This window comes from Oenanthe melanoleuca, unplaced genomic scaffold (genome assembly GCF_029582105.1).
Source record: "Oenanthe melanoleuca isolate GR-GAL-2019-014 unplaced genomic scaffold, OMel1.0 S119, whole genome shotgun sequence".
In the NCBI taxonomy this organism is placed as follows: Eukaryota; Metazoa; Chordata; class Aves; order Passeriformes; family Muscicapidae; genus Oenanthe; species Oenanthe melanoleuca.
This window is the reverse complement of record NW_026612768.1, coordinates 22,359-49,971: the sequence shown is the minus strand read 5'-3', so window position 1 is coordinate 49,971 and position 27,613 is coordinate 22,359. Positions and strand designations below refer to the sequence as shown.

The window sequence follows — 27,613 nt, the reverse complement described above, 5'->3', positions numbered from 1 at the left end:
TCCATGGGGGAATTATGATTTTGGAAAATTCCATTTGAAAGATCCCAAGGGAATTTATTAAGACTTCCTGTAAAAGGACAGGGAGTTTAATACAGAGGGGAAAAAAAAAAAATAACAGGAATTTTGATTTCCACCAGAACAGGGCTTGACTTCATAAGTGAAATTCCCTTATGGTCTCCCCCATCCTGTTCCCATCCCATTTTCCCCCCTCCTCATCCCATAAAACAGAGTCTGGGATCAATGCCCCGTGTGTATGGGAATAAAGAGGAATCCTGTCATTCCCAGGTTTTTCTGTGGGATGGGGCAGGGGCAGAACTGCTGGGAAGGGCACAAATCCTGGGCTGGCTGGAATGGGAATTTTTTCCCTTCCAACCAAAATTTTCTGGGATTCTGGAATTCTATGGAAAACAACTTAAATATTCCAAAAATCACTGGATTTTTTTTGTGTGGATTTTCAATGTGCTTTTCCTCACAAACATCATTCATTTCCTCTTTTCCTTTCCTATTTGTGTTGGGATTTCTCCCTCTCAGAGGGAACCATTGGAGAAGGGGAAAACCCTCATTCCATAGGGAAGGGAATCCAGCCAGAGGCTTTCCCTCCATCCCAGTCCACCCCAAGAACTGGTTTCCCTGTCAGATTTCAATCCCAGGATTGTGCAAAGCAGTTTTTCCCAAAGAAATTAATTTTCCTCAAATCAATTTTCCCAATAAATCCCACCTTTCCATAGCCAGGATTTTTTTTTTTTTTTTTTTCCCTCAAAGCCAACCCCCAGCACTTCAATTCCCTCATCCCTGGATTCCAACAAGATCAGGATCTGACAATTCCTTTTCCCAAGCACCTCCTCAATAATTTGGAGTTCTGGCACCTCCTCCTTGGCTGCTTCCAGAGCTCACTCCAAGATTTAGGAATCGTGTTTCACTCCATATTAATGCCTGAAATTTTATTATCCCAGGATCATAAAAGCCCAGCTGCTGATGGCAGCCCCAGCCTGGGTTATTTCACCCTGCTGAATTCCTGGGATTGAATCCAGAGTTTCTCCATCACTGTGGGGAGAGAGCCCTCTGCAGATCGCTGGATAAATTCACCCACTCAAAGGAAATATTCCTCCTGCAGGCAGATCCCTGGGAAAGCAGCATGGCTGGACACCAGGATCTGGGATCAGCCCTTCCCAGGCCAGGTCAGCCTTCAAGGACAGGTTTGTTTTATCCAGGACATGGGATTTCCCCCTTTTCCTGACATTTTTCCTGCTCTTCCAGAGGAGGAGAGACCTGACAAGGGATCAAATCCAGGATTTCCTCATTTTGGCTGAGGATGCACCAGAATTTTGTGAACTTCTCCTTCCATCATTCCCTTCTGTTCTCCCTAAAATGTTTGTTAGACATGGAATCATAAACCCTGGAATGGTTTGGAAGGATGATCCCACTCCACCTTGGGCACCTTCCACAATCCCAAGCCCCATCCAACCTGGCCTTGGACACTTCCAGGGATCCAGGAACAGCCACAGCTGCTCTGGGAATTCCATCCCAGGGTCTCCCCACCCTCCCAGCCTGGAATTCCTTATCAAAATCCCTTCTAAGCCCCAGGAGAACAGGGAAGAGCCCCTGTGCTGGTTCAATCCCCAACAGCAGGGATCAAAATTTCCCAGGATTGCAATCATGGGAGCAGGGAACATAAAATTCCCTTCCCACTGAAATTATTCCACTGAAATTATTCTCCACTTGGCTTCCATAGGGGTGTCCATAAATCCTGGCTCTGGTGTCATCCCAACTTCCTCGAGCCTTGGGGCACTTCCCTGTCACTGGACATGGGCCAGGCAGGGCAGGAAATCTGGGACAGCCTGGAATTTTGGAGAAGTGGAGCAGGAAGAGCTGGTAGAGGTAAGGAGAGGATCTTGGAAAAGACAGGAACAATGAGGGTGGTGGGAAAAAAACTCCAGCCAGGAGCAGGAAGGGAGGAAGCCACAAATGGAAAAGATATCCAGAATATTGGAGAGGGTTTTCCTAAAGTCTGGGGATAGCTTGAGCAAATCCCACCCCTTTGGGTGCTATTCCAGCTGAAAGAGCAAATCATGGAAAAGCCAGCATTCCTAAAAACCTTCCAGGAGGTGGGAGAGGGACACCAGGGCTGGGTTCCTCCTGGTGGCACTGGACATCTCCAGGAACAGCAGGACCTTGTCATGGATCAGCACCTCCCCATCAGCCTTTGGGGTGAAAAGTAATTCCCTGCTCTCCCAGTGAAAATTTTGGGAAGTTTTGGGCTTGGTAGTGCACAGAAGAATTTGGGATTGGTTGGGCTGGAGCAGGAGAGGACCATGGAGCGGGATGATGCTGAAGGTTCCAGCCCAAACCTCTCCATGATTTTATGATGATTCAACCCAAACCTCTCCATGATTTTTTGATGATTCAGGCATGGAAAAGGACTCTCCACCTCAGAATTCTGTTGCAGCCAGGACCAAAGTGGAGCAGAACTCACTCCAGGACATTCCCACCTCCCATCTTCTTGTTGGATGGAGGAGAAACTTCAGCAAAACCCGAGCACATCCCAGCCCCTCATCCCACTCTGCTTTACAGCTCCACAGGGAAAGGAAAAAGGAAATCCAAGGAAAAAGCTTCTGTCCATCCCAACACAATCCCACCCTGGAAACTTCTGCATTTCCAGCACAACTGTGGGGAGGCAGCAAACGAGGCTGGAATAAATCAAGGAGAGCAGCAGGAGGGGCCCGGCATGCGGCTGGAATTAGCGGAGAGGGGAATTGTAAACAACTGGGGAAACGTGCCTGAAATTAATTTTTAGGACCTAATGGGATTTTGCTTGGAGCAGAGTCAAGAATGAGAAGCTTTCCATGGCAGGAGGAGGCACTTTGCATAAATTTGCATCCTGACGTTGGCTGGCTCTTCCCGGCCGGGGACGGGAGCGCCGTGCGTCCCTGCACGGCTGCACGGGGGTTTGGGAATTGCTTCAGTCGTCACCCACAGCTCCTCTGGAGGAGTTTTCATGGGAACAGGCGCTTGGAAGCCAGGATTGCTGGGCTCTGGAATGCCATGGGATGAAAGAAAGGGAAGGACGAGTCGCCAAGCCCGTGGTGTTGTCATGCGTGAACTGGAGGGAATTGTTAATTCCATAGGGAGCTGCCAGGGAAATGGGACTCCTCAGGATGGATTGGATCCTGTGGAAGAAGGGATGAGGTGTTTTGGGAAGTGAAATGATCAGAGTAGGATCAGGGAATGGTTTGGGATGGAAGGGACCTTCAGGATCATCCCGTTCCATCCATGGGCAGGAACACCTCCCACTACCCCAGGTTGCTCCAAACCCCATCCAACCCAAACCATCCAGGTCCCCTCCAACCCAAACCAGCCTGGAATTCCATCATTCCATGATCCTATGAACAATCACAGCAGGAATCCCTGCCAGCTCCCCAAAACTCTCAGTCTTCCTTGATGCTCATCCCAGCAAAAACCCAGGAATTAAATCATTCCCAATTGATTAAGCTGTGCTTTAATTTACAATTATGTTCATTTACCTCACATCCCACTTCACTCTGCTTGGAAATGGGATCCACACGGATCTGGATCAAACTCACTAAAGCAGTGAAAGTTTTTCCCTGGATTGCCAAAGGCTCCAGCTCTGCATCTTTATCCCTTTGCAGGATATTTGGTTGGACTCTCAATCTCCAAAATGCCACCAGGGATTAAAGAAGCATCGAGAAGGTTAAAATTCCTTTGCTTTATTATTCCCACAGAATGAGGAAGGATTTCCATGGGCAATAAAATCATCCCCACTGGATCATTGGGAAGTGGGAATGTTTGAACATGACTTCCTGCCAAATTTGGAGGTTCTTCATCGACCAAAATCAAAGGTCCTTCATCAGCCAAACTCCTCCTTCATCTCCCAAAGTCCAAGATCCTTCAACATACAAACTTCTCCTTCAACATCTAAACTTCCCCTTCAACAGCCAAACTCTTCCTTCATCTCCCAAAGTCCAAAATCTTTCATCAGTCAAACTTCTTCATCAGCCAAACTCCTCCTTCATTTCCCAAACTCGAATTTCCTTCAACACCCAAACCTCTCCTTCATCATCCAAACTCAAATTTCCTTCAACATCCAACTTTTCCTTCATCATCCAGACTTCTCCTTCATGAGCCAAACTCCAAGATCCTTCGTCTGCCAAACTCCTCCTTCATCTCCCAAAGTTGAAGATCCTTCATCAGCCAAACTCCTCCTGATTTCCATAAATTTCAGGCAGAAAAGGGCTAAAGGAGAGCAGAACCCTCATGGGATTGAGGTGTGGAGTTACTTCCCTCAGAACCTCCAGAAGAACCTTCCAGATTCTTTTAACACAACCCCGCTGCCCAAATACCTGTCCCAGTTTTCCAGCTGGGACAACATGGAAAGAGAAGCTTTTCCTGCTATTTCGAGCCTCCCTGAGACTTCCAGGCATTTCCATTAATAAACTTTCCAGGCTTTTTCTTTGGCACAATCCAACCCCGACTCCAACGGAGACCAACTGGGGAGTTTTTCTCCTTCTTGACTCCAAGTGTTGACAGGCATGGGAAGAGCCTTCCCCTTACATCTCCAACTGCTGGAGCTCCCAACTTTTGTTCCATGCAGAGACACGGACAGGTCCTTAAGAAATTCCACACTTCAGCTGTCCCTCAGCTTTTCTGAAGGACACAATCCCAGTAGCTCCAGTGCCCCCAGCAAGCATTTTGGAAAACATCAAGCTGGGATGACTCTGCCAAGTATTCCCAGGGCAAGAACCACCCTCAGCTTCCCAAACATCCATAATTCTCCATTAAACACAGAGGAACGCCAAGTCCTTCCCTCTTTCCTCTTCATGTCATTATTTTTGGGAACAATAAGTCAAAATCTCGCAGTTGGGCAGCTGGAAAGGAAACACTCCTGGGAAAAAACACAGCAAAACGTTCCTGGTGCTACCTGGGTGGGATGAGCTCATCCAATTTCCAGTTTTCCTCAATCCTTCGGATTCCCCAGTGGGAAAAATCCTTAATAAAGACACGGATTTGCTATTTTTAGTTACGTTTACAATCTCCAAACGCCTCCAAGATGTTTTTCTTCCGTCCAGCTCCTTCTCTGCAGATGGAGCCCGGGAAGAGCCGTGGGAGGTTGGGCTCTCGTCGAAAAATTCCTTTTTATTGGACATTTTCTGCTCTCTAACAATCACGTCATAAATTCAGCAGGACTTTTATGGGAACTCCCAGGGTGTTTTTATTTCAAATATCATAATACAGAGGAGGAGGGGGGAAAATCCTACAGAGCTGGAAGCAGCTCCTGGTTTTCATGTTTTAACAGGGATTTTTAAAGGAAGAACAGTTCTGAATGGCAAAAACTCTTTAGGAAAAGCATTGCTGTGCCAAGGAAAGGGGTTGGGGTTCTGCAGAAAAGTTGGAATTTTCTGCTGGAAAAGGGTATCAAGGGTGGGATTCTGCCCCTCTGCCCCCTCAGGTGATTCCCCACCTGCAGAGCTGCTCTGGATCCAACAGCACAAGGACCTGGAGCTGCTGGAGAGATCCAGAGGAGCCCCCAGAGCTGATCCAGAGCTGGATCCAGGCTGGGAGAGCTGGGAATGTTCCCCTGGAGAGGAGAAGCTCCAGGGAGAGCTCAGAGCCCCTTGCAGGGCCTGGAGGGATCCAGGAGAGCTGGAGAGGGACTGGGGACAAGGGATGGAGAGACAGGACACAGGGAATGGCTCCCACTGCCAGAGGGCAGGGATGGATGGATATTGGGAATTGGGAATTCCCAGAGCAGCTGTGGCTGCCCCTGGATCCCTGGCAGTGCCCAAGGCCAGGCTGGACATTGGGGTTGGAGCAGCCTGGGACAGTGGGAGGTGTCCCTGCCCATCCAGAGGTGGCACTGGATGAGCTTTAAGGTCCCTTCCTACCCATTCCATGATTCCATGACTTTGCAATGGTCAAAGGGACACGAGTTCCACTCTCACCATCCATCAGTGATGGACACAGGATGAGCAGAGGAGAGGACAGAAGGAACCTGCTCCAATTGTCCCAGCTCCAAGTCACGACCTTCTCTGAACTTCCATGGAGTGCCCAGAGGCAGAAAAACACAATTCCATCGCTCCATGGAATCAGGGAACTCCAGAACAATTTGGGTTGCAAAGGAACTTAAGGATCATCCCATGAATCCCATTTCTATGGGCAGGGACACCTCCCACCACCCCAGGGTGCTCCAAGCCCTGTCCAACCTGGCCTTGGGCACTTCCAGGGAAGTGCAACATTGTGGACACTGCTGAAGGCCTGGGCAAAAGCTGCCAGGCCTTCTTCTCAAGTTCTAAGTATTTTTTCTCAGGCCATGAAACTTTCTCAGCCTCAGCTAGGATTTTTCCCAAGCTAGAGACTTTTCCTTTACTGTAAACATAAGAGAAAGAATTATAACAGAGATAAACACCTGCAAGGTCCATGGGAAAGCCTGGGACAAGAGGTGTCTCTCTCTCTCTGACCAATGATCTGTCTGTATTTTGTTTTGCATGATCTGCCTTATTTAAGGCAATGGTTTCTTTCAATAAATTGCTTTTTCTTGCTTTCCTGCACCAAGCAGAGAGTGTCTTGTTGCTGTGTTTTCTCTCCACTCCGTAATCTTTCTCCACAGCAACACAACACGGGCAGCAGGAGCAGCTCTCCATCCAGGAATTCCCTTTGGATCTGATCCCAGCAGGAATGGGCTCCTCCCTGCCCAGGGCTCACTGCTGTTCCCAGGAACTCAGAGCAGGTGCAGGAGCAATCCCATGGGCTGTGTCCAGCAGAGGCTGCTCCCACATTTTCCATTCTTCCTGGAACAAGCACAGGAAAACTTCCCAAGGCAATTCCTGCAACGTTGGCTGGAAGAGTTAACAACAAACAGGGCAGGAGGATAAAAGGATGGCAAAGTCCTGGGATCATTTTCCTGACTGGAAGTTCTTTGGAGTCCTTGGCCAGCCCCTGAGGCTGAGGGCAGCTCTGCAGGGGAGGGTCTCATCCCTTTGGAAGGTACCAAAGAATTCCAAGAGCTGCCCATCCCTACCCCCTCAGAGGCCATTTCCAAGGTGTGGATTCCCAATTCCCACATCCAAGTACCCTGTGCTGTAGGAAACATCCCATGGGATCCCTCCACTCTCCCCCTGCCATTGCCACAGGTCCCCCAGAATTCCCAAATCCCCTCCATCAACCATCCCAGAGCCCTTGGAAACAGCCAAGCATTTTCCAAGCATCCCAAATATTTAAGGAAAAAAACTATTCCAAACAGCTCTGCTCAGACATTCCAAAGATGGAAAAAAATTCCCAGGAACCTGCTTTGGAAGCCTGGGACCTGTAGAGTCAGGCCAGCAGCCCAGCAGAGGGATTTTCTCCCAAAAGCAGCAATGATCCCAAATCCCCCCAGAGCTGGAAGAGGCAGCAAAACCCTCGGCTCGGGCAGAGTCCGGCCGGGAGCACCACAAAAGGAATTTCAGCAGCTGTCAAAAACTGGGAATTCCTTTCATGGCCCTGCAGCAGATGGACACTTGAAAGCCAGACCTTGGCTGTGGGTGTGACCACTCCAAAACCACGGCCTGGAGGGGCCAGGGCTGGGGATGAAGCTTCCTTCCCATGATCCCAGCAGGTTGGAGAATCCCAACCACTCCAGCACTCCAGGGCTGCTCCTGCTTCGTGTCACAGAGCCATCTCCTCCAAATTCCAGCCCACCCTGGTGCCTTTTATCTGGGCCAAGAGCATCCCAGGGCCTGGTTTTTATAGGGCAGAGGGATGTCAGAACTTCCAAGGCTGGAGCGTGGAGAGAGTGGGAGGGAATCCAATGAAAAGAGGCAGGAGGTGGCATTTCCAAGGAGGGGAGAAAGAAACATCCCAATTTTTAAAAGGCCAGAATGTTGGTGGGGGATAATCCAGAGGGAATGGCCAGGAGGATACTGAGGGATGGACTTGACCCCAGTGCCAGTTTGGGGCTGTGTCAGAGTTGTTCACATTTTCAACAAAAGGCAGCGACGTCAAATTAGCCAAAGGAAAACAGATTTTCCTATGGATAAAGGAATTCCTGATTTTCCTCACAGGGATCCCTGTTCCTCACCAGAACCCCAGCACCACACCAGGATCCCTGTCCCATTCCAGGATCATTGTCCCATGCTGGGAACACAGTCCCATGCCAGGATCCCTGCCCCTCTCCATGATCCCAGTCCTATATTGGGATCCCATTCCCATGCCAGGATCCCAATCCTACACCATGACACCAGTCCCACACTGGGATCCCAATCCCATGCCAGGATCCCATTCCCATGCCAGGATCCCACATCTGTCCAGGCCTCTGGGGCTATCCCAACTTAATTTCAGCCTGGAATAAAATTGGAAAATACACAGAAAAGGTGAAATTCAGGACATTTCACTTGAGGCTTGTTCTAAACAACAATATTGGGATTTTTCATTTCCAAGTTGGATTTTCCAGGAGAGCTGAAAGTGAAAATTATCCCTTGAGGAACTGGGAAAAGCTGTGCCTGGAACTGGAGCCAGTTTAAAGAGAATTTTTTTCCTTGAAAGTCAACGAGGGAAAATTCTTCTGCTTCCCACCTTTGGTGTGGCTTCAGCCAGGGAAGGGAAGGGATGGATGGATGGATGGATGGATGGATGGATGGATGGATGGATGGATGGATGGATGGGAATTCCAGCTGGCAGCATCCCAGTCAGGGATGCAAATCTGGGCTTTATCCAGATTCCAGCTGTTGGGAATAGCTGGACACAGCAGAGTTTTGTGCATGGAGATCTGCTGACATCTACAGGGCATTCCAGAGATTCCATGGCTCCGTGGAATCAGGGAATTCCAGAGCAATTTGGGTTGCAAGGGAACTAAAGGATCATCCCATCCATCCCAATTCCATGGGCTGGGACATCTTCCACTACCCCAGGCTGCTCCAAGCCCTGTCCAACCTGGCCTTGGACACTTCCAGGGATCCAGGGACAGCCACAACATTCCCTGATGGAACCTTCCCACTGCTTTTCCAGAAATATTTTGCCCCAGGACAAGGGTGAGGGGCACTTAGGATGTCTCCCATCCAAGGAAAAATAGGAAAACCACCTGTCCAGATGGTTGGGCTCCCAGCCCAGGTGTTTTCCCACCAGAGAATCCAGAGGGAATCCCCAGGCACATCCCAACACCTGATCCAGCCTGGTCCACCCCACACACTGGGAATGGCCCCTCCAAGGGGAGAGGAGGAGCAGGAATGGCTGCAAACACCAGGAACAGGAGAGCCAAGGAGAAGGAAGGAAGCTGGGAATGGAGGAGAAATCCAGGGATTTTCCAGCTGCTCTTTGCTCCCTGGCATCCCCTGGAAGCAGGAATGGGACTCCTGCAGGTGGAAAATCCTCATGGAGGAGCAGATCCTGGCACAGGGACAAGGATCCATCACCCTGGGAATGATCCACCAGGGGAAAAGCAGCAGGATGTGGGAATCACCAGAACAGCTTTCATCAGCATGGCAGATCCCACCTGCTCCCCTTTTCCAGAGGACAGGGCTGGGATCATCCCAAGAACCTGGATCACACAATAACCTGGATCAGCCCATCCCAGGAGCTGTGCTTGACCTGCTGTGGCCACCTCCAATTTCCAAGGATTCAATCCCACTGCTCCTCAAATTTCCATGGATTCAATCCCACTGCTCCTCCAATTTCCATGGATTCAATCCCACTGCTTCTCAAATTTCCATGGATTCAATCCCACTGCTCCTCAAACTTCCAAGGATTCAATCCCACTGCTTCTCAAATTTCCATGGATTCAATCCCACTGCTCCTCCTCCAATTTCCATGGATTCAATCCCACTGCTCCTCCTCAAATTTCCATGAACTCAATCCCACTGCTCCTCCTCCAATTTACACAGACTGAATCCCACTGTTTCTCCTCCAGCTTCCATGGATTCAATCCCACTGCTCCTCCAATTTCCATGGATTCAATCCCACTGCTCCTCCAATTTCCATGGATTCAATCCCACTGCTCCTCCAACTTCCATGGACTCAATCCCACTCCAACTTCCATGGATTCAATCCCACTGCTCCTCTTCCCACTCCTCTGCAGGACAAGTGACTTTTCCCACATGGAATTGTTTTATTAGGAAAAGATCCACTAACAATAAAAAACCCAAGAAGGGGAGTGAGATGCTCCTGGAGGGTTGGGAAATTCCAGGAGCAAAGCAAATTCCTCGTGACACTCAGCCAGATGCAGAGCAGCCAGCAATTCCCAAAGCACACAGCCCCTTCCCATAGGAATTCTGGGGCTGGCCATGGATATTCCCAAATACTCAGAGCCTCAAGGAGTCTGTGCACAGGAACAGGAGCACCAGTCCTGGGAAATGATCCTGCTTTTCCAAGGGCTGTTGGAATCTCCTTTCCCAGCGAGTCTGGATTGACCTTTCCAGCTCCAGCCTGGAGTTTTCCCACTTTTCCTTGCTCCAAGGAAGTTCCAGCTAACTGGGGGTGTCTGTCCTGCTCCCACCACGATCCCAGAAAGTTTTCCATGGAAGTTCCCCAGCAGCCAGCCAGGCTCCTGGGATCAGCCTCTCCTCCAGGCATGGCAGGATTTGGGAAGTTTGGGAGAAGGGAGGGACCTGAGGGACACGGGGTCGGTGTGAGGCAGATCCAGAGCTGGTTCCTGATGGATTCTCCTCAGTCTGAGTCGCTTCCCTCCTGCTTTGCTGATCCCACAGCTGATGCCAGCTCCTCCTCCTGCCCTTTCAAGCGCTCTCCTGCTGGGAGAAAAGCCATGGAGAGGGGATGGATTGGCTGGATTGGGAGAGACCCAGTGTCCTGGGCTGCCAGAAATGTGGATTCTGTCCCATCTGTTAACCCAGCTGGGGCAGTGCCCCTGATCTCCTGGCACACATTATCTGCTCATGGGCCATCTTTAAACCAGCTGGGCAATCATCTTTATCTTCCCACAGCCCATCCTCCCTCCAGGAGATATCTCCTGTTCATGGCCACTGAGTCCCAGGGCATGACTGATAAAATTCCATCATCCCACTGGGAGATGCTCCAGCCAGGGGAGGAGCCAAGCCTTTCCTACCCAGATAAAAACTGAGATTTGGGACACCAAGGCACCTTCTTTGCACTGGATTCCAGAGGAAAACCAGACCTTTGCACATCATCCCTGGAGCTTCAGAGGAAACTGCACCTTCTCCAGGAGCACTGCTCCAGCTGAACCACATCTGCCCCTGCAGGAGGATGCAGCCACCATTGAATGGGACTGTGCCAACACCCTGACTGACTGACGGGTGTCAGCTTGGATTCTGACTCTGGCAGGGTTGGGATTGTTCTGTGTAATACTGCATTGCTATTTTAATTTTCCTAGTAAAGAACTGTTATTCCTAATTCCCATATCTTTGCCTGAGAGCCCCTTAATTTCAAAATTATAATAATAATTTGGAGGGAGGGGGTTTACATTCTGCATTTCAAAGAGAAGCTGCTGCCTTTATTGGCAGACACCTGTCCTTCAGAGCAGGACACCCAGTGAAGGCCCCACAACCCTTCCCCTGGCACAATCCAAGAGCTCCTGGAGCCTCCTTGGGAAGCTCCACGGGACCAACAGCTCCCCAGATCCACTTGGGAAGGGATCAAGCCCCACCAATCCCTGCCTGGCCTGGTGAGCTCCCAGCAGGGATCATGGAATCCCTCTGGAAATTCCCCCCTTCCCCTGGAACGCACGGATCAGCTCAGCAATGGCTCTCTGGGTCCTCTTCTCCAGCTTCTCCAGCTTCTTGGACACATCCCTCTTCAAATCCCTGGCAGGAGAGCAGCAAGGTCAGCACAATTCCACAGCCAGGCAGGGCCCACCCATCCCAGGGGAAATTCCTTCTCTTTCCCAAGTGCCACCACTCCAGAACCAACCCATCCCTCGGCAACAAGCATTCCAAAGAATCAGCAGGAAAAGGGAATTGTGTCCTCCCCCACAGCCAGGAGGGTTTTCCAATTCCAGGGAATCATGGAATGCTCAGGGTTGGAAGGGTCCTTAAAGATCCCACGGGGTTTTCCTGGCATTTTTAAGCCTCCAATCGGGTTTTCCTGACTCCAACACCCTTTTCCTGGGAGCAGCATTCCACAGGCACTCACCAGTCAGGTTTCCTGGGAGCCAAGTTTGCCAAATCCTAGGGAAGGAGGGGAGACATCAGTGAAAGCCAAAGGCAACATTCCAGCCTGGACCTGGCATGGAGCAGCTCCAGATTCCCAGATCCCAAATCCCAAATCCAGATTTCCCAATCTAGATTTCCAAGTCTGGGTTTCCCAGATCCAGATTTCCAACTCTGGATTTCCCAGATCCTGATTTCCCAGATCCAGATTCCCAAGTCTGGGTTTCCCAATCCTGATTTCCCAGACCCAGATTTTCAACTCTGGATTCCCAGATCCAGATTCCCCAGATCCAGAATCCCAAATCCAGATTTCCCAATCCAGATTTCCAACTCTGGATTCCCAGATCCAGATTTCCCAATCCAGATTTCCAGCTCTGGATTCCCAGATCCAGATTTCCAGCCCTGGATTTCCTGATCCAGATTTCCCAATCAAGATTCCTCAGATCAGAATCTCAAATCCAGATTTCCCAATCCAGATTTCCAAGTCTGGATTCCCAGACCCAGATTCCCCAAATCCAGATTCCCAGTTCCAGAATCCCAAATCCAGATTTCGCAATCCAGATTTCCAGCTCTGGATTTCCAGATCCAGATTTCCCAGATCTAGATTTCCCAATCCAGATTTCCAGCTCTGGATTCCCAGATCTAGATTTCCAGCCCTGGATTTCCTGATCCAGATTTCCCAATCAAGATTCCTCAGATCAGAATCTCAAATCCAGATTTCCCAATCCAGATTTCCAGCTCTGGATTCCCAGATCCAGATTTCCTGCTCTGCATTCCCAGGAATTCCAGCTCCAGCTTTACCTACCACTTCATCAATGATGGGCTCTGGCTTGGCTGCTTCCAGCTGCTCCTTCACCGTGTCCTCCACTAGATGGGGGAACAGGATCAGTGTTGGAAAACTGGGAATTCCACCAGGGAGTCACTGGGAGCTCCAGAAGCTCCCAAAAGCTTCCCTAAAACCCCATTCCCACAGCTTTACTTAAAAACATGGCACCCACATGTGAGTGCATTCCTTCAACATCCAAACCCTTCTGGAGTTTCCTAAAAATCATCTGGGAATGATGGAAGCAGGTTGGGATCAAGGCTGGGAATTTTGCTCTCCCTGACTCATTTCCAGGCCTGGGACACTTTGGAGGAGTCAAGTCCAGCCCAGGACTTGGGGAAAGGTCTGGAAATACCTGGGATAATGGGAAAACACTCATGGAAAAAGCCACCCACAGAGGGGCTGTGGCACATCCCACTCCAGCACATGGATTTCATGGAATTAAGGACAATTTCAGTTGGAAAAGCCCTCTTGGATTGAGGCCAAACATTCCCAGCACTGCCCATGTCCCCAAGTGCCACATCCACAGGGACTTCAATCCCTCCAGGAATGAGGCTCCACCACTGCAGGACAACTGGAATTTTCCCAATATCCAACCTGGTTATTCCCTCTCTGCCATTCCTGTTCCCTGGGAGCAGATCCCAATTCCCCCCCAGCTCCTGTCAGGGAATTGTGCAGAGCCAGAATGTCCCCCCAGAGCCCCCTTTTCTCCAGGATAACATTCCCAGCTCCCTCAGGAATTCCCCAGCTCTATTCCATTCCCATGTCTTTCCTCTCCTATGGAAGTTTTAGGCTCCTACAAAAAAACAAGGAAAGGGCAGTGCCAGAATTCCCAGCCACTCCCAGCCCTCCCTTTTCATTCAGGGCATTTTTCAAGAGATTTATTCCAGAAAAACTCCACATTTCAGGACCCAGGGAACTCCTTCACCTCCCTCTCAGGTGATTTATGGAATTTCCAGGTGAGGAAATTCCAGTCCCAACGCCCTCAACTCCAAACTAAGATTTCCTTCAAGATAAATCCAACCAAAACCAGCCAGAATTTCTGGGAGGCTCCTCTGAGGATGAATCCTTGGATTTGGTCCTGGGAGAGTTGCCACCCCTCTTGTGCAATTCCAGATATTCCAGCCCCTCCAGGCTCCATGGACACCTCATCCCAGTGCATTTCCCACCCTGGAGCTTCCCCAGGCCTGGTTTCCCTTCCCACATTCCCAGTTTCTCCCACCTGAGGCCGGTTTGGCCGGGGGCAGCTTCCTCTTCTTCAGCTCTGCATCCTCAGGATCGTAATTCCGCAGCTTGATCTCCCTGGGAAAAGTGGGAAGAGCAGTGAGAAAAATCCAGGATGCCCCAGTGGGCAGCCAGGAAAAGCAGGAAAGAGGAGCCAGAGGCAGCTGAAATCATGGAATTGTTGAGGTTGGAAAAACCTCCATCATCAAATCCACTGATCCAGCCAAGGCCACCATGGATCTGTGTCACCAAGTGTCACATCCATGGACTCCCATTCCTCATTCCATGAGGAATATTCCCAATATCCACCCTGAGCCTCCCCTGGCACAGCCTGAGGCCATTCCCTCCTGTCCTCTCCCTGTTCCCTGGGAGAAGAACCCAACTCCCACCTGGCTCTGACCTCTTGGGTCTAAAAATTGGGATACTCAGGATGGAAGATCCAAAATAATGGAAAAAATTATTTCAGGGAAAGACAGGAGAAAAAAAAAAAAAAAAAGATTATTGGTTATCCAAGCAATTCTGGAAGTGCCAAAATCAGGGAGTAAATCCCAGTTCTGGAATAAATGGAGGGTGGAGCACCTGGAAGTTTTTCCACTTTTTCATCAACTCCAGGAAAACTCAGGAGTTGGGATTGAGCCACAATTCCAGGATATTCCCATCTAATGTGGGCTATAACTGAACACCCTCATTCCCATGAGTGATTCCTCACTGGAGCCAAACCCTGCAAGCCTCCAGAGGAATTCCCAGAAAATCCAGCTGGCAGGAGCTCATCCCACCTCCAGCACACTCTGGAGGCTGCAGGATCCATGAACAGCTCAGCCCACAGGGATAATGAAGGAGGTGAAGCTCAGGGAATGGGATTAATTGGGATAAACACTCCAAAAAAAGCTTGGGAAGCACCAGGTTTTTATGGAAAACACCAAAAATCCAACCTTGGAAGGTGGAAAATCCAACCCTTCCCACTCCAGCACAGGAATCTCCTGGCCAAAAGTGAGGCACTCCTTGGGAACACCAGGATGTGTCCCTGAGGAAAATGATGGAATTCCAGAATGGAAGTGACCCTTGGGATCAGAGCCATGGGCTGGGACACCTCCCATGATCCTTGGGCACTCCCAGGGATCCAGGGGCAGCCAGAACAACTCTGGGAATTCCAGCCCAGCCCCTCCCCACCCTCCCAGCCTGGAATTCTTTCCCAAAAAAAGAACTGGGAGGATTTGGAGAGTGCAGCATTCCTGAGTGAAGCAATATCCTAAATATCCCAAATCCATGTTTCCCTCCTGGCTGGGGAGGCAGGAGGGATCCCAAGTTTTTTTGGGAGGAGCCCCTTGGCACGGGCACGCCGGGAATGTGCGGAATGCCGGAGTGCTCTGATGGGAACCAGGCCCCTCTGGAGCTCCACTGCTCCAGCCCCAAGGGTTTCATGGAATAAACAAGGCCATGGATTTTTCCAAGCTTTCCAGCTGCCAAAATCCCCGTGGCAGGAGCAGGGAACAGGGATTTCCCCCAGTGTCACGGGTTCCTCGCTCCTGTCCTTATTCCCAAAAGTCACTTGGAGCTTCCCAATCCTGCTCCCTGAGGATGAGGCTTTCACCTCCAGGAGCAGCAGGAAAAATGTCTGGAGATCATGGAATCATCCTGGAATGGGCTGGGTTGGGAGGGATCTAAAAGATGATCCCATTCCCACCTCTGCCATGGGCAGGGATCTTCCACTGCCCCAGCCTGGCCTTGGACATTCCAGGGATCCAGGGGCAGCCACAGATTCTCTGGGAATTCCCAAATCCCAATATCCCATCCATCCATCCCTCTGGCAGTGGGAGCCATTCCCTGTGTCCTGTCCCTCCATCCCTTGTCCCCAGTCCCTCTCCAGCTCTCCTGGATCCCTTCAGGCCCTGCAAGGGGCTCTGAGCTCTCCCTGGAGCTTCTCCTCTCCAGGGGAACATTCCCAGTTTTTCCAGAGCAGAGGGGCTCCAGCCCTGGAGCAGCTCCATGGGATCCTCTGGATTCACTCCAGCAGGTGCTGCCAACATTCCTGGATTCCTCAGCCAAGGCACCAAAGGAGGAACAGGCAGAGACCCAGGAAAACCTGTCCTGACAAAAAACTCTTCCCTGGAAAAGCTCCAGAGTGTGTCCAAGCCCATCCTGTTCCCACAGTGGCTCCAGAAGGAAGGAATCCCAAAAAATCCCACCTCTCTCCACACCAAACTTGCCAGGCTGGCTGGTTTTCCTGCTGGAGGAAGGACTGGGAGACATCCAGGTGTTCCAGGAGAGCTGGAGAAGTTCCCAAATCCATCAGGATTCACTTCCCACAGGGTTTTCCCAAGCACCTGAGCCTTCCCAGGTGGGAAAGTTTCAATATCCATGAATAAAACTGGGATAAAGGCCACATTCCATGTGGAGTGTGGGATCCTGCTGGAGCTGGAGGATATTCCAAAGCATTCCCAGCCCAGCCATGCTGGGAATAACAATGCTGGAGCAAGGACAAACCTCATCCATTATTTTCTGTGGCTCCTCCAGGTTGGGATGGATCCAAACCCAACTTCCATCCTTGAGGTTCAACCAAAAGGAGCCCTGGAGGCACCTTGGGAGCACTCAGATGGCCATGAGATAACATCCAGGAAAACTGCTGGAATTCCCAGGATCAGAGCCAGGAGCCTGTGCAAGGATTGGGAGCAGAAAGATGCTCCAGACTTGCTCCCATTCCCAGGAATTCTCCTCCAGGAAATCTGAGCACCCAAAAATCCATGCCCAAAACACCACAGGGTGGATGAATTCCCACTAATGACTCCTGGAAAAAAAGCACAGAGCCAAGGAATGTGGAGCCAAGGGCTGGAAAGGTGTCACCTCTGGAAGCTCATCCCAATCCCAGCATTGGGAAAATGTGGGAAAATCCAGGATCACCCACAGCCTCTCCCAGGACCCAGCCAGGACTGGGATCATGGGAAGCCCCATGGATCAGCTCCATCCTGAGGGAAAATCCACAGCATCCTGCAGCTCCAGAGGGAGGAAGGCACAAAACATGGATCAGAACCAGCTCAGGGGTTTTCCCAGCCTGGATCCCGATGCTCTCAGCTTCCAGCTGGACTCAGTCCCTGTTTTCCCTTTTCCAACCTGGAGTAAAATGTGGCAATTCCCAGTTTTGCCCAGTCCCATTCCTACCCCTCCTCCTTTCCCTGAGCACATTCCCGGTGGGAAAAGATCCCTGGGATGCTCCATGTCCATGTCCCAGGAAGTGCCAACCCCGTGCCACACTTAATCCTGATTTTTTTTTTCCCCACCCTAAACCCCTTCCCGGAGATTTCCACACTCTGGGATGAAGGGAATCACGTTCTGGATGTTCCTGGTGAGCCCAACCCCCTCTGGAGCAGGATCCCGAGGGATTTGGAGGCAGGGATTAACAAACAAAGCACTCAGGACCTGCTCGGTGACATTCCAGAGGCAGGAATTCCTCAGGGAGATCGGGTTTCCCAGCCCAGCTCCTCCCCCAAAGCAGAGGATAACTCCCTGTCCAAGGGCAGGGCTCGGTTTTTAGGAAAAGTGGATTTACTTTTCCTAAAGCTGGAAAATTGAGATTAGTTTTGTCCCACCCCTCTCCAAAAAAAAAAAAAAAAAAAAAAAAAAAAAATCGCTGGATTTTTAGCTCTACTTTTCCCAGCTCTGAGGAGATTTGTTGGCACAAGGATGGGAATTCCAGGCTCCAGCAGGTCCCTAATTCCCAAATCCAGAGTTTTACCCCATGGGAATGAGAAGGAAAAGCTGAAATCCTCCCACACCCTTTTCCTGGGAAAGGTGGAGCAGCAGCTCTGCTTCCTGGTCCATGCAAAAATCCAAGGTTTTCACAGCTCCAGAAAGAATTCCCAGAGTTTGGATCAGGGATCAGAGCTGGGAGAAGAGCAGGGCTTGCAGGGCTGGGGATTTGCAGGAAAATGAGGAAGGAAAAACAGGATGGGGAGGTTGGAAGTGGCCAAAAAATGGGAGCACAGGCCAGGAAAAATGTTGGGAAAACCAGAGCTGAGGGGATTTTGTCCATCTGGGACAGAAAATTGGGAATCTCCATCCCTGGAAGTGTCCAAAGCCAGGGTGGATGGAAGAAACCTGGAATAATGGGAGTTGTCCCATGGAATGGGATCATCCTGAGGGCTCATTATGGGATTCTATGGAATTCCTTCCCCAGGGAACTTTTCCTGGAAAAATGAGCAGAGAGGGGAAAAACGTTGGAGAATCCCAGAATTGCAGAATGGAAGGGATTGCTTGGAAGGGATTTAAGGATGATCCCATTCCATGGGCAGGGACACTTCCACCATCCCAGGCTGCTCCAAGCCTGGCCTTGGGCACTTCCAGGGCTGGGATTTGATGGGATTGAGAGGGAATTCCCCAAACCCATTCATAACCAGAGGGAAAAGCAGGAAAAATAATCCTTGGATGACTCCATGTCCTGGCAGGAACCTCCAGCTCCTTCTTCCCAGAGTTTTCCCTCTCCAGCCATTCCTGAGAATTAGCTGGGAACGTGGAGAATCCTCAGGATCACAGGAATCATCCAAGCCAATCCATCCTGGAATTCCACACCTGGAGGGGCTGGGATGGAGCTCAAACAAATCAGCCAGGAGAGAAAATCCTGGGATTTTGCTTCACAAACCACAGGATTATTCCCTGAACCACCACATTCCCTATCCCAGAGAATTCTCTCTGCTTGGAAAATCCAGCCCAGCTCCTGGAAGTGCTTTGGAGGGAAAGGAGATTCCAGCCACCAGGACTCCTCATTTCCCAAATCCAGGTGAAATTCCAGCAGATTTTTCCCCTTTTCCCCAGGCCAGCAATTCCCTGTTCCACAGGGAAATCCAAATCCAAGAGGAAATCAAGGGATGGGCTCTTCCAGATCCAATTCCCATGGGAAAAGTGGACATTCCACAAGAAAAGCAAAAGGAAATTAAAAATTGGGAATTATCCAGCAAAATTTGGGATTCAAACATTCCCATGGAGCAGATTTTGCTGGAATTTGCCTTGGGAAATTCCCTCTGGATCCCAACAAAACAGGCTGAGATGGGAAAGGTGGAAAAACAGGAAAATCCATAGAAAAGTGAAGTTTCCCCACCCCAAAAGGGAGGAATCCCAAAGAATTCCATGAATTTGAGGAGAAAGCTGGGATGGAATTTCCCACTCCACACTTTCCTCTCCACCTTCCTTGGATTTTCCAGGAAATCATCCTAAGGATTTTGTCTGGATCTGCCACTGGATGAAGGGAAATCCATGGAAAATCTCATTTTCCTGGAGCTGCTGAGCACTGGGAATCCACAGATCCCTCCAGGCAATTCCCAGCATAAAATCAGCCCAAAGCAGGAAATTTTTTTTTGGGATTTGGAGGATGAATTCCTCATTCCAGCCAGGCAGGGGTGGGAAAACCACCCCAGATTCCATCAGCTCCAGAGGCAGAGCTGGAATCTGAGAGCTCCTGATTCCTTCATTATTCAGGAGCTTCCCAAGCTCTGGTTTCACCTCCTGAGCCTTTTCTGGCACAAATTCCAAGCACAAAAAGTTCCCTCTCCCAAGAAATTTGGTGCTTCCAGCCCCAAATCCATGTGGGATTTTCTCCACTAGGATATGTTTTTTCTGAGGAGTCATTCCCAAAAATAAAAAAATAAAATATTAAAAAATTAAAAATTTAAAAATTAAAAAATTAAAAATTAAAAAAATTTAAAATTAAAGAATTTAAAAATTAAAAATTTAGAAAATTAAAAATTTAAAAATTAGAAATTAAAAATTTAAAAATTTAAGAATTTAAAAATTAAAAATATAAAAATTTAAAAATTAATAAATTTTAAAAATTAAAAATTTAAAAAATTAAAAATTAAAAAATATCAAATATTTAAAATTTAAAAATTAAAAAAAATAAAAATTAAAAATTTAAAAATAAAAAATTTTAAAAATTTAAAAATTTAAAAAATTTAAAAATTTAAAATTAAAAATTTAAAAATTTAAATATTTAAGAATTAAAAAATTAAAAAATTAAAAAATTTAAAAATTTAAAAATAAACAATTAGAAAATAAAAAATTAAAAATTAAAAATTAAAAAATTAAAAAATTAAAAAATAAAAAAATTTAAAAATTTAAAAATAAAAAAATTCAACATTTTTAAAATTTAAAAATTTAGAAAATTTAATAATTTAAAAATTAAAAAAACAAAAAAAATTTAAAAATTTAAAAATAGGATTTATCTCTTTTTTTTTTCCTGGTTCATTTCACCCACAGAGGGGGTTTGAGGGATAAATCCATGGGAATCCATTCCAAATTTCCCATCCAAATTTGTGATCCCAAAAAAAAAGCCCTGGTGGGATTTTCCCAGCAGAAAAATGCCTTTGGAATCAGCTGGGATTTTCCAGGGAAAACAGGCACAGGAATTCCATGGAAAAAAAAAAAAAATCCATGCAGGAGTTGCTGGGAATTCAAGTTTTCCCTCTCAATCCATGGAATTTTTCCTCTGAGATGAATCCACCCATCCTTCATCCCAAATTATTTGAACCAAATTCCTATTTAAGGAAAATCCTCCTGGGAAACACATTCCAGAGGGAAAAGTGGGAATAAAGAAGGAATTACCTGTGCTTGACTGGCTCCTCTTCCTCATCTTCTCTGGGAATTTTGGATTCTGGTTCTCCACTCTCCTTGTTCTGCAAAAAAAAAAAAAAATGGGATAATCCCTCAGATTTTGGTTTCTCTGGAAAACCAGGAGAGCAAACAGCCCCAAAATCTGGGATTGGGATATTCTTGGGAATTATAGAGAAGGAGTAAGAACATATTTGGGAAGGAGTGATGCAAAGCTATAAAAATTTAGGAATTCACAGAGCAGGATTCTTTTCTTCCCTGATTTCTCTAAATTTGGGATGGAAAACATGGAATCCCACAGGGATCAGCACAACAATGGAGTTCCAGCTCCAGGAAAACATTGGAGCAAAATCCAATTTCTCTGGAATAGGGAAAGAGGCTCCATGGGCAGAATTCCCAGGAATTCCCTTTTCCATTCATTATCCAGGCAGGAGCAGGGATGGATGGAATTTCCCAGAAGGAAATGAACTTCCCAACTTCCCAAAAAAAGCAGGAGCAGCTCCAGATTTCCCAGGAGTGGCAGCAGGGATGGACACAGCAAACACAGCTCATCCCAAATTTTCTTTCCATGGGAATAAGGAGATTTTAGTCCTCTCCATTCCCAGAGCTGAATTCCCAATTTTTCCTAAATTTCCTAAAAAAATCCCTTAAAATTTTCCAATTTTTTCCCTTTTTTTTTTGTGCCTTTGTTGCCCTGTGTCCCATCCCTTCTCCCAACACCAGCTCCAGGATCCTGGTATTATCCAGGAGATTTTCCAGGTCTGGGAATGTTTCCCAAAATGCTGACTCATTCCCTGGATCCCTCTTCTCCCAAACTCTGTTCCACAATCCAAGTTAAAAATTACATTCCCAGCAAACAGGGAAGGGAGCCAGGGGCTGGAATTTCAAGTTCAGCTCCTGCTCCAAGGAAAATATTCCTGTTTTTTTTAAGGGAAAACCAACAATAATCATCCCTAAAATCCCAATTTAAATCTGTTTTAATCCCCTGTTTTCAAACCTTGGGATACTCCCAGGAATTTTAATAAAATTCAATAAATTAATTAAATTCAATAAAAAATGGAAAGAACTCTGGAATTTTCTGAGCTGAGTAATGTTTAGCTGCCCTTGAATCCCTGGAATTCTGAGTCCTTTCCCATTTTTTTCCTCTCCTCACACTCCAGAGCCTTCATTCCCCTCATTCCTGCTGGAATTTTATCCACAGAGGTCAAAGATAAGGAAATACTTGACAAAAATATTCCCCCACCCCTGACAATTCCTGCTTTTCCCTGGCTGTGGGAATTTTGGGATATTCCAATCCCATCAGGAGTTTATCCAAAATTCCCAATTTCAGCTTCTTTCCTATTAAATCCAAGGGGATTGGATTGGGGATATTGCTGGAAAATCAAGGAAAAGGTTTTCCAGGAAGCTGTGGGGAAAAGGGAGGGGGAAAAAAGGGCAGGAAAGGAAAAAAAAAGGGAGGGAAAGGGAAAAAATGGGCAGGGAAAGGGGGAAAAATGGGCAGGGAAAGGGGGAAAAAAAAGGGAGGGAAAAGGGGGAAAAAAAAAGGGAGGGAAAAGGGGGGAAAAAAAGGGAGAGAAAGGGGGGAAAAAAAGGGAGGGAAAGGGGGAAAAAAAGGGAGGGAAAAGGGGGAAAAAAAAAGGGAGGGAAAAGGGGGGAAAAAAAGGGAGAGAAAGGGGGGAAAAAAAGGGAGGGAAAGGGGGAAAAAAAGGGAGGGAAAGGGGAAAAGGAGGGAAAGGGGAAAAAATGGGCAGGGAAAGGGGGAAAAATGGAGGGGAAAAAAACAGAGAGAAACAAAAACAGTGGGGAAAAAGGGTGGGGAAAATAGGGTGGGAAAGGAAAAAGGTGGGAAAGGAAAAAGGTGGGAAAGGAGCAGGCAGAGCTCTGGATTTCCCAGGATGGACACAAACACTGCTCAGCCCCACTTATCCCAATTTTTATTCCTCTGGAGCAGGGCATGGGTGAGAGGAAGGAGGTTGTGGCACTCCTGAATTCCCAGAGCTGAATTCCCAAATTTTCTGGGCCCATGGGAACCAAAGGCTTGGATGGAAGGGATCCTAAGGATGATCCCATTCCTTGGGCAGGGATCTCCCACTGCCCCAGGCTGCTCCAACCTGCCCTTGGACATTCCAGGGATCCAGGGGCAGCCACAGCTGCTCTGGGAATTCCATCCCAGCCAGGAATTCCCAATTCCCAATATCCCATCTAAGCAGTGGAGCCATTCCCTGTGTCCTGTCCCTCCATCCCTTGTCCCCAGTCCCTCTCCAGCTCTCCTGGAATGTGCTGGAAGCTCTCCCTGGATCCTTCCCTTCTCCAGGGGAACATTCCCAGTTTTCCCAGGGAACTCCATGGGATCCTCTGGATTCATTCCAGCAGCTCCAGGCCCTTCCTGCCCTGAGGATCCATCCCTGGATATCTGGGATCCCACCTGAGCCTCCCACTCCCCTCTGATCTCCAAATCCACATTCCCAGGCTGGAATTGTTGGGAAGAACATCCAGGAACATTTTCCAAGGTGAAACATTCCCTGTGCTCCAGCCCTGGGTGCCTTTCTAACTTCCCTAAAAAAATCCAGGATAGGAGCAGATCCTTTGGAGCCCTCTGAGTGTTTTATCCTGGATAAAACTGGAAAAACTTCCCAGGGCTCTGTTTCCACGGCAACACTTTTCCCAAGCCTTTGGCACTCGATCAAAACTCCAGCAAAACAAATCCCAGCAGGGAAAAAAAAAAGGGAAAAAATGGGATGGTGGATTTTTGGGAAAGCAAAGGGTGGAAAAGCAGGAAAAGCCAGAGGAAAGGAGCAGTGCCAGCCCTTCCTCCTGCTCCAGCCTCTCCCACCAGGAAGGTGCAAATCCAGCCAAGAACAAAAGCTTGGGATGCAGCCAAAGGAATTTTTCCAGCTCCAGGAACAACTCAGGGAAGGCTCCAGAGCAGGGATGAGGGAAGGAATGATGGGAGATCCTTTCTTCCCAAAAAAAAAAGTGGGAATGCTCCAGCTTTTCAAGAATTTGGGGATAAACAAGCAGGAGAAGCAGCTGTGGAGTCCTTGGATTAGGAATTTTGGGATGAGAGAAGGAATCTGAAATTCCCACAGCTGGGAATTGAGCAGCATCCTCATAAAATGAGGAATTCCCAAGGAATTTTCCTGGGAAATTCTCTCAGAGTGGAACTTTAAACCATCAAATCCCAGAATTTTCACAGCAAAAGGAAAAAAGGGGAAAAGCTGGAAAATCCAGGATGTGCCCAATGGGAAATCCCAAATATTGTCCCAGCAAGGGAATTTTTCCTTAAATTATGGGAAAAATCCCTCATCCCCCACTTTCCACAGGAAGAAAGGAAAAGTGGGAATCCCAAAGGAGGAATTCCTAAATTCCCAGATTTTCATTTAAATTCTCTGGATAATCCTGGAATATATTCCCTCAACCTTAGGAATCCCAGCACTGCAGACAAAGGAGGCTCCTGGAGCAGCTTCCCATTTTTTCCATGGAATTTCCAAGCAGGAATCTCTTTATTCCATTGATTTCTTCTCCTCTCCTGTTATTTTTTCCACCTAAATATTTTTGGTGAATTTTCCTTGAGGGAATCTGATCCAGAAACTTAAGGAGCAGAAAGGAGAAATTCCCTTTTTCCCTGTTTTTGGTGCTTCCAACCCCAAGAATCCCCAAAAAAACTGAATTTTTCCACAGGGAGAACACAATCCAGGTTTCTCCATGAACATTCCCATTGTTTTCAGTGGGAATAACCCAAAATTCCATCCACAGACACCAGAGTGACAGGAAAACTCCAGGAAAAGCAGAATTCCTTAACATAAGGAATGCAAGAAATAGAGAAAATTTGGATATTTCTGGGATATTTTCCTTCTTTCAGCTTCTCCCTAATTTTTAGGAAGTCCTGGACTTTTTTTTTTTTCCAGTGAAAATTCATTGCCCTTGAAACTTTTCCCAGAGATCTGAAGCTCAGGATCATTTGCATTCCCTGGATTTCTGGAATTAAGGCTGGAAAACAAAGGGATGAGCTGTCAAAGGGAACAGAACCAAGTGGGAATTAAAAAAAAAACAAAAAAAAGGATAAAAGCCAGGAAAAGCCTTTCACAGCTCCCAAAAAAAAGCAGGAAAAAGCTTCCCAAGGACCTTGAGCTGCTCCACAAAAACTGCTGGAATTTTCAGCAGCTCAGGATTGAGCTGGGGTGGAATATCCAGCATTTATTCCCTTTAAAACCTGGAATTCCTGCTGGAATCTCAGCCTCAGCTTTGCTTCCCTATGGATTTCAGGTCTGGAATGTTCTGGGTTCCCTGTCCATGGAACTGGATGAGTTTTAAGGCCCTTTCCCAAAAGAAATCTGGGATTTTGGGATGCTCCTAGCTTTAATAAAGCAGGAATTTCAATCCAAACCTTTTCAAGATCACGACAGAATTCCCAAATTTCTCCCCTAAGGGCTGGGAAAAATCTCCCTCTATATCCAAGCTCTTTTCCAGGAGTTTGGAGCTCCATCCTCCATCCCACTGGATCCACCCAGTTGGAAAATTTTCTTTCCTGCCCTTTTTCCTTTCCCACCCTCAGCTTGGAAAATCAGGAATTCTCTGTTAAAAAAACAAAGAGCTGCTTGGAATTCCCTGCCCTAGGAATGGGATGACCTTGAAGGTCCTTCCCAACAAAGCATTCCATGAAATAACCAGCAGAGAATTCCCAATGGGAATGTTGGCACAGCATCCCCATCCCTGTGTCACTCCTCATTTCCATGGATCCCATCCCAAAGCTCCAGCTAAAAAGGCAAATCCAGCTGGAATTCCAGGAGATGAAAGGAGCCCAGGATGGGGTTTGGGATCCAAAGGAGCCTTTAATCCTTTTTTAATAGAGAGGGATAAAAAAGGGGGGAAATTATGGAAAATCTCTGTGTCCATCACCATGGAGATGGGAATGGCAGGGGAGATTAAGGAGCAGCAGGAAAATCCAATCTTGGCAATTTTCTGCTGGATTTTTTTTTTAGGAATTAACCCTCAAATGGAAAAATCCTGGCAGGAAACAGGGAGGTTGTATTCAAGGAAAAGAAGGAAAATCATTGGAATTTTTTTTTCCCCGAGATTTTGCCTCCACTGGTGATGGGAAAAGAGGGTTTGAGTTGTGGAATTGTGGAATTCTTGAGGTTGGAAAAGCTTTGGAGATGGAGCCCAAGCATTCCCAGCACAGATCTGGGTCCCCAAGGGCCAATCCACAGGGATTTCAATCCCTCCAGAAATGGGAATTCCACCCTGCCCTGGGAGCAGCATCCCAAATATCCCAAATATTCCAGAGGCTGCACATGGTGAGGGCTGGGAAGTGCCAAATCCTCTGTCCCACCATATCCCAAAAAACTCAGGATCCACGTGGGACCCTCTGGCACCCCCAGCCCCACTGGGACCCCAAAATCCTCAAATTCTCTGTCCAATCTTATCCCAAATAACTGAGACTCCACCTGGGATCCTCTGTTTCTCCCCCAGCCCCATTGGGATCCCAGTTGTCCCACCCAAAGAACTGAGGATCTCAAATATCCCAAATAACTCAGGATCCACGAGGGATCCTCTGAACACCCCCAGCCCTTCTGAGACCTCCAAAATCCTCAATTCCTGTCTCAACATATCCCAAATAACTCAGGATCTGTCTGGGATCCTCTGATGTGCCCAACCCCATTCCAACCCCTCTGGGACCCCCAAAATCCTCAATTCCTGTCCCAATATATCCCAAATAACTCAGGATCCACATGGGATCCTCTGACACGTCCAGCCCCTCTGAGACCCCCAAAATCCTCAGATCCTGTCCCATCCAAAGAAATGAGGATCCCAAATATCCCAAATAATTCAGGATCCACATGGGACCCTCTGAGACCCCCAAAATCCTCAATTCCTGTCTCACTGTATCCCAAATAACTCAGGATCTACATGGGATCCTCTGACAGCCCCAGCCCCACTGGGACCCCAAAATCCTCAAATCCTGTCTCACCCAAAAAACTGAGGATCCCAAATAACTCAGGATCCACGTGGGATCCTCTGACACCTCCAGCCCCTCTAGGATCCCCAAAATCCTCAATTCCTGACCCAAATAACTAAGGATCCACGTGGGATCCCCTGAGACCCCCAAAATCCTCAATTCCTGTCTCACTGTATCCCAAATAACTCAGGATCTACATGGGATCCTCTGACAGCCCCAGCCCCTCGAGGACCCCCAAAATCCCCAATTCCTGACCCAAAAACTCAGGATCCGCGTGTCCCCTCCGGCTCTGCCCCCGCACCCCCAGGCCTCTCCCCAGCCCCACTGCAGGCCCCGTCCGCAGCCTCGGCCGCCCCGCGGGTCCCATCCCAGCGCTGTCCCCGCGCTCCCAGCGCCCAGCCCGGCCCCACCTGCAGCGTGCGCTGCCTCAGCGCCTTCAGCCGCTCCCGCCGCTTCAGCGCCTCCTCCTCCAGCCGCCCCAGCACCAACCCCTCGGCCTCCTCCGGCCCCTCCATGCCGCCGCCGGGCGCCGCCATCTTGTGGCACCGCCGTGCCGTACAGCGCGCGGTGCGCATGCGCGCCAGGCCGGGCGTGCCGAGCGCCGAGAGCATCGATGCGGGAGATTGAGGGGGGTTGGGGAGTGGGAAGGTAAAAAATGAAATATTTTTAAATGGTTTAAAATGAGATTAAAAGGGTGAACAAGGTGAAACCGTCGGGTTTTGTTTGTTTAGGGTGTCACCAAGGGAAAGCAAGGCTCGGCTGCGCTAATTAGTGTTAATTATTTGGGGGGGGGTAGGGCGCGGCTTTGCCTTCCTCACCCCGCTTTTATCTCCCCTTTATGAATATGGAAATGTGGGAATAGGGAAGAAAAGCAGATAATGGGGAATGGGCGCTCCCTCTGCCCGC

At 48.4% G+C, this 27,613-nt stretch overlaps 1 protein-coding gene across 1 annotated transcript; it reads right to left on the bottom strand.

Annotated features, from left to right (window-relative positions):
- Positions 1–3,704: 3,704 nt before the first annotated feature.
- Positions 3,705–27,411, bottom strand: CCDC12 (coiled-coil domain containing 12). Its single transcript, XM_056515911.1, has 7 exons — positions 27,118–27,411; positions 20,743–20,813; positions 14,153–14,232; positions 12,913–12,974; positions 12,091–12,125; positions 11,686–11,762; positions 3,705–10,730 (listed from the first exon to the last, which is right to left on the bottom strand). The coding sequence occupies exons 1-7, from the start codon at positions 27,316–27,318 to the stop codon at positions 10,651–10,653; spliced, it is 606 nt and encodes a 201-aa protein (XP_056371886.1). The 5' UTR covers positions 27,319–27,411; the 3' UTR covers positions 3,705–10,650.
- Between the last annotated feature and the right edge of the window lie 202 nt (positions 27,412–27,613).

Coding starts and splice junctions, on each gene's coding strand:
- CCDC12 (XM_056515911.1), bottom strand. CDS start 27,318: ATGCTCTCGGCGCTCGGCACGCCCGGCCTGGCGCGCATGCGCACCGCG. Junction 12,126..12,912: donor AGCCCATCATTGATGAAGTG/GTAGGTAAAGCT, acceptor CTCCTTCCCTAG/GATTTGGCAAACTTGGCTCC. Junction 11,763..12,090: donor GCTCCCAGGAAACCTGACTG/GTGAGTGCCTGT, acceptor CTCTCCTGCCAG/GGATTTGAAGAGGGATGTGT.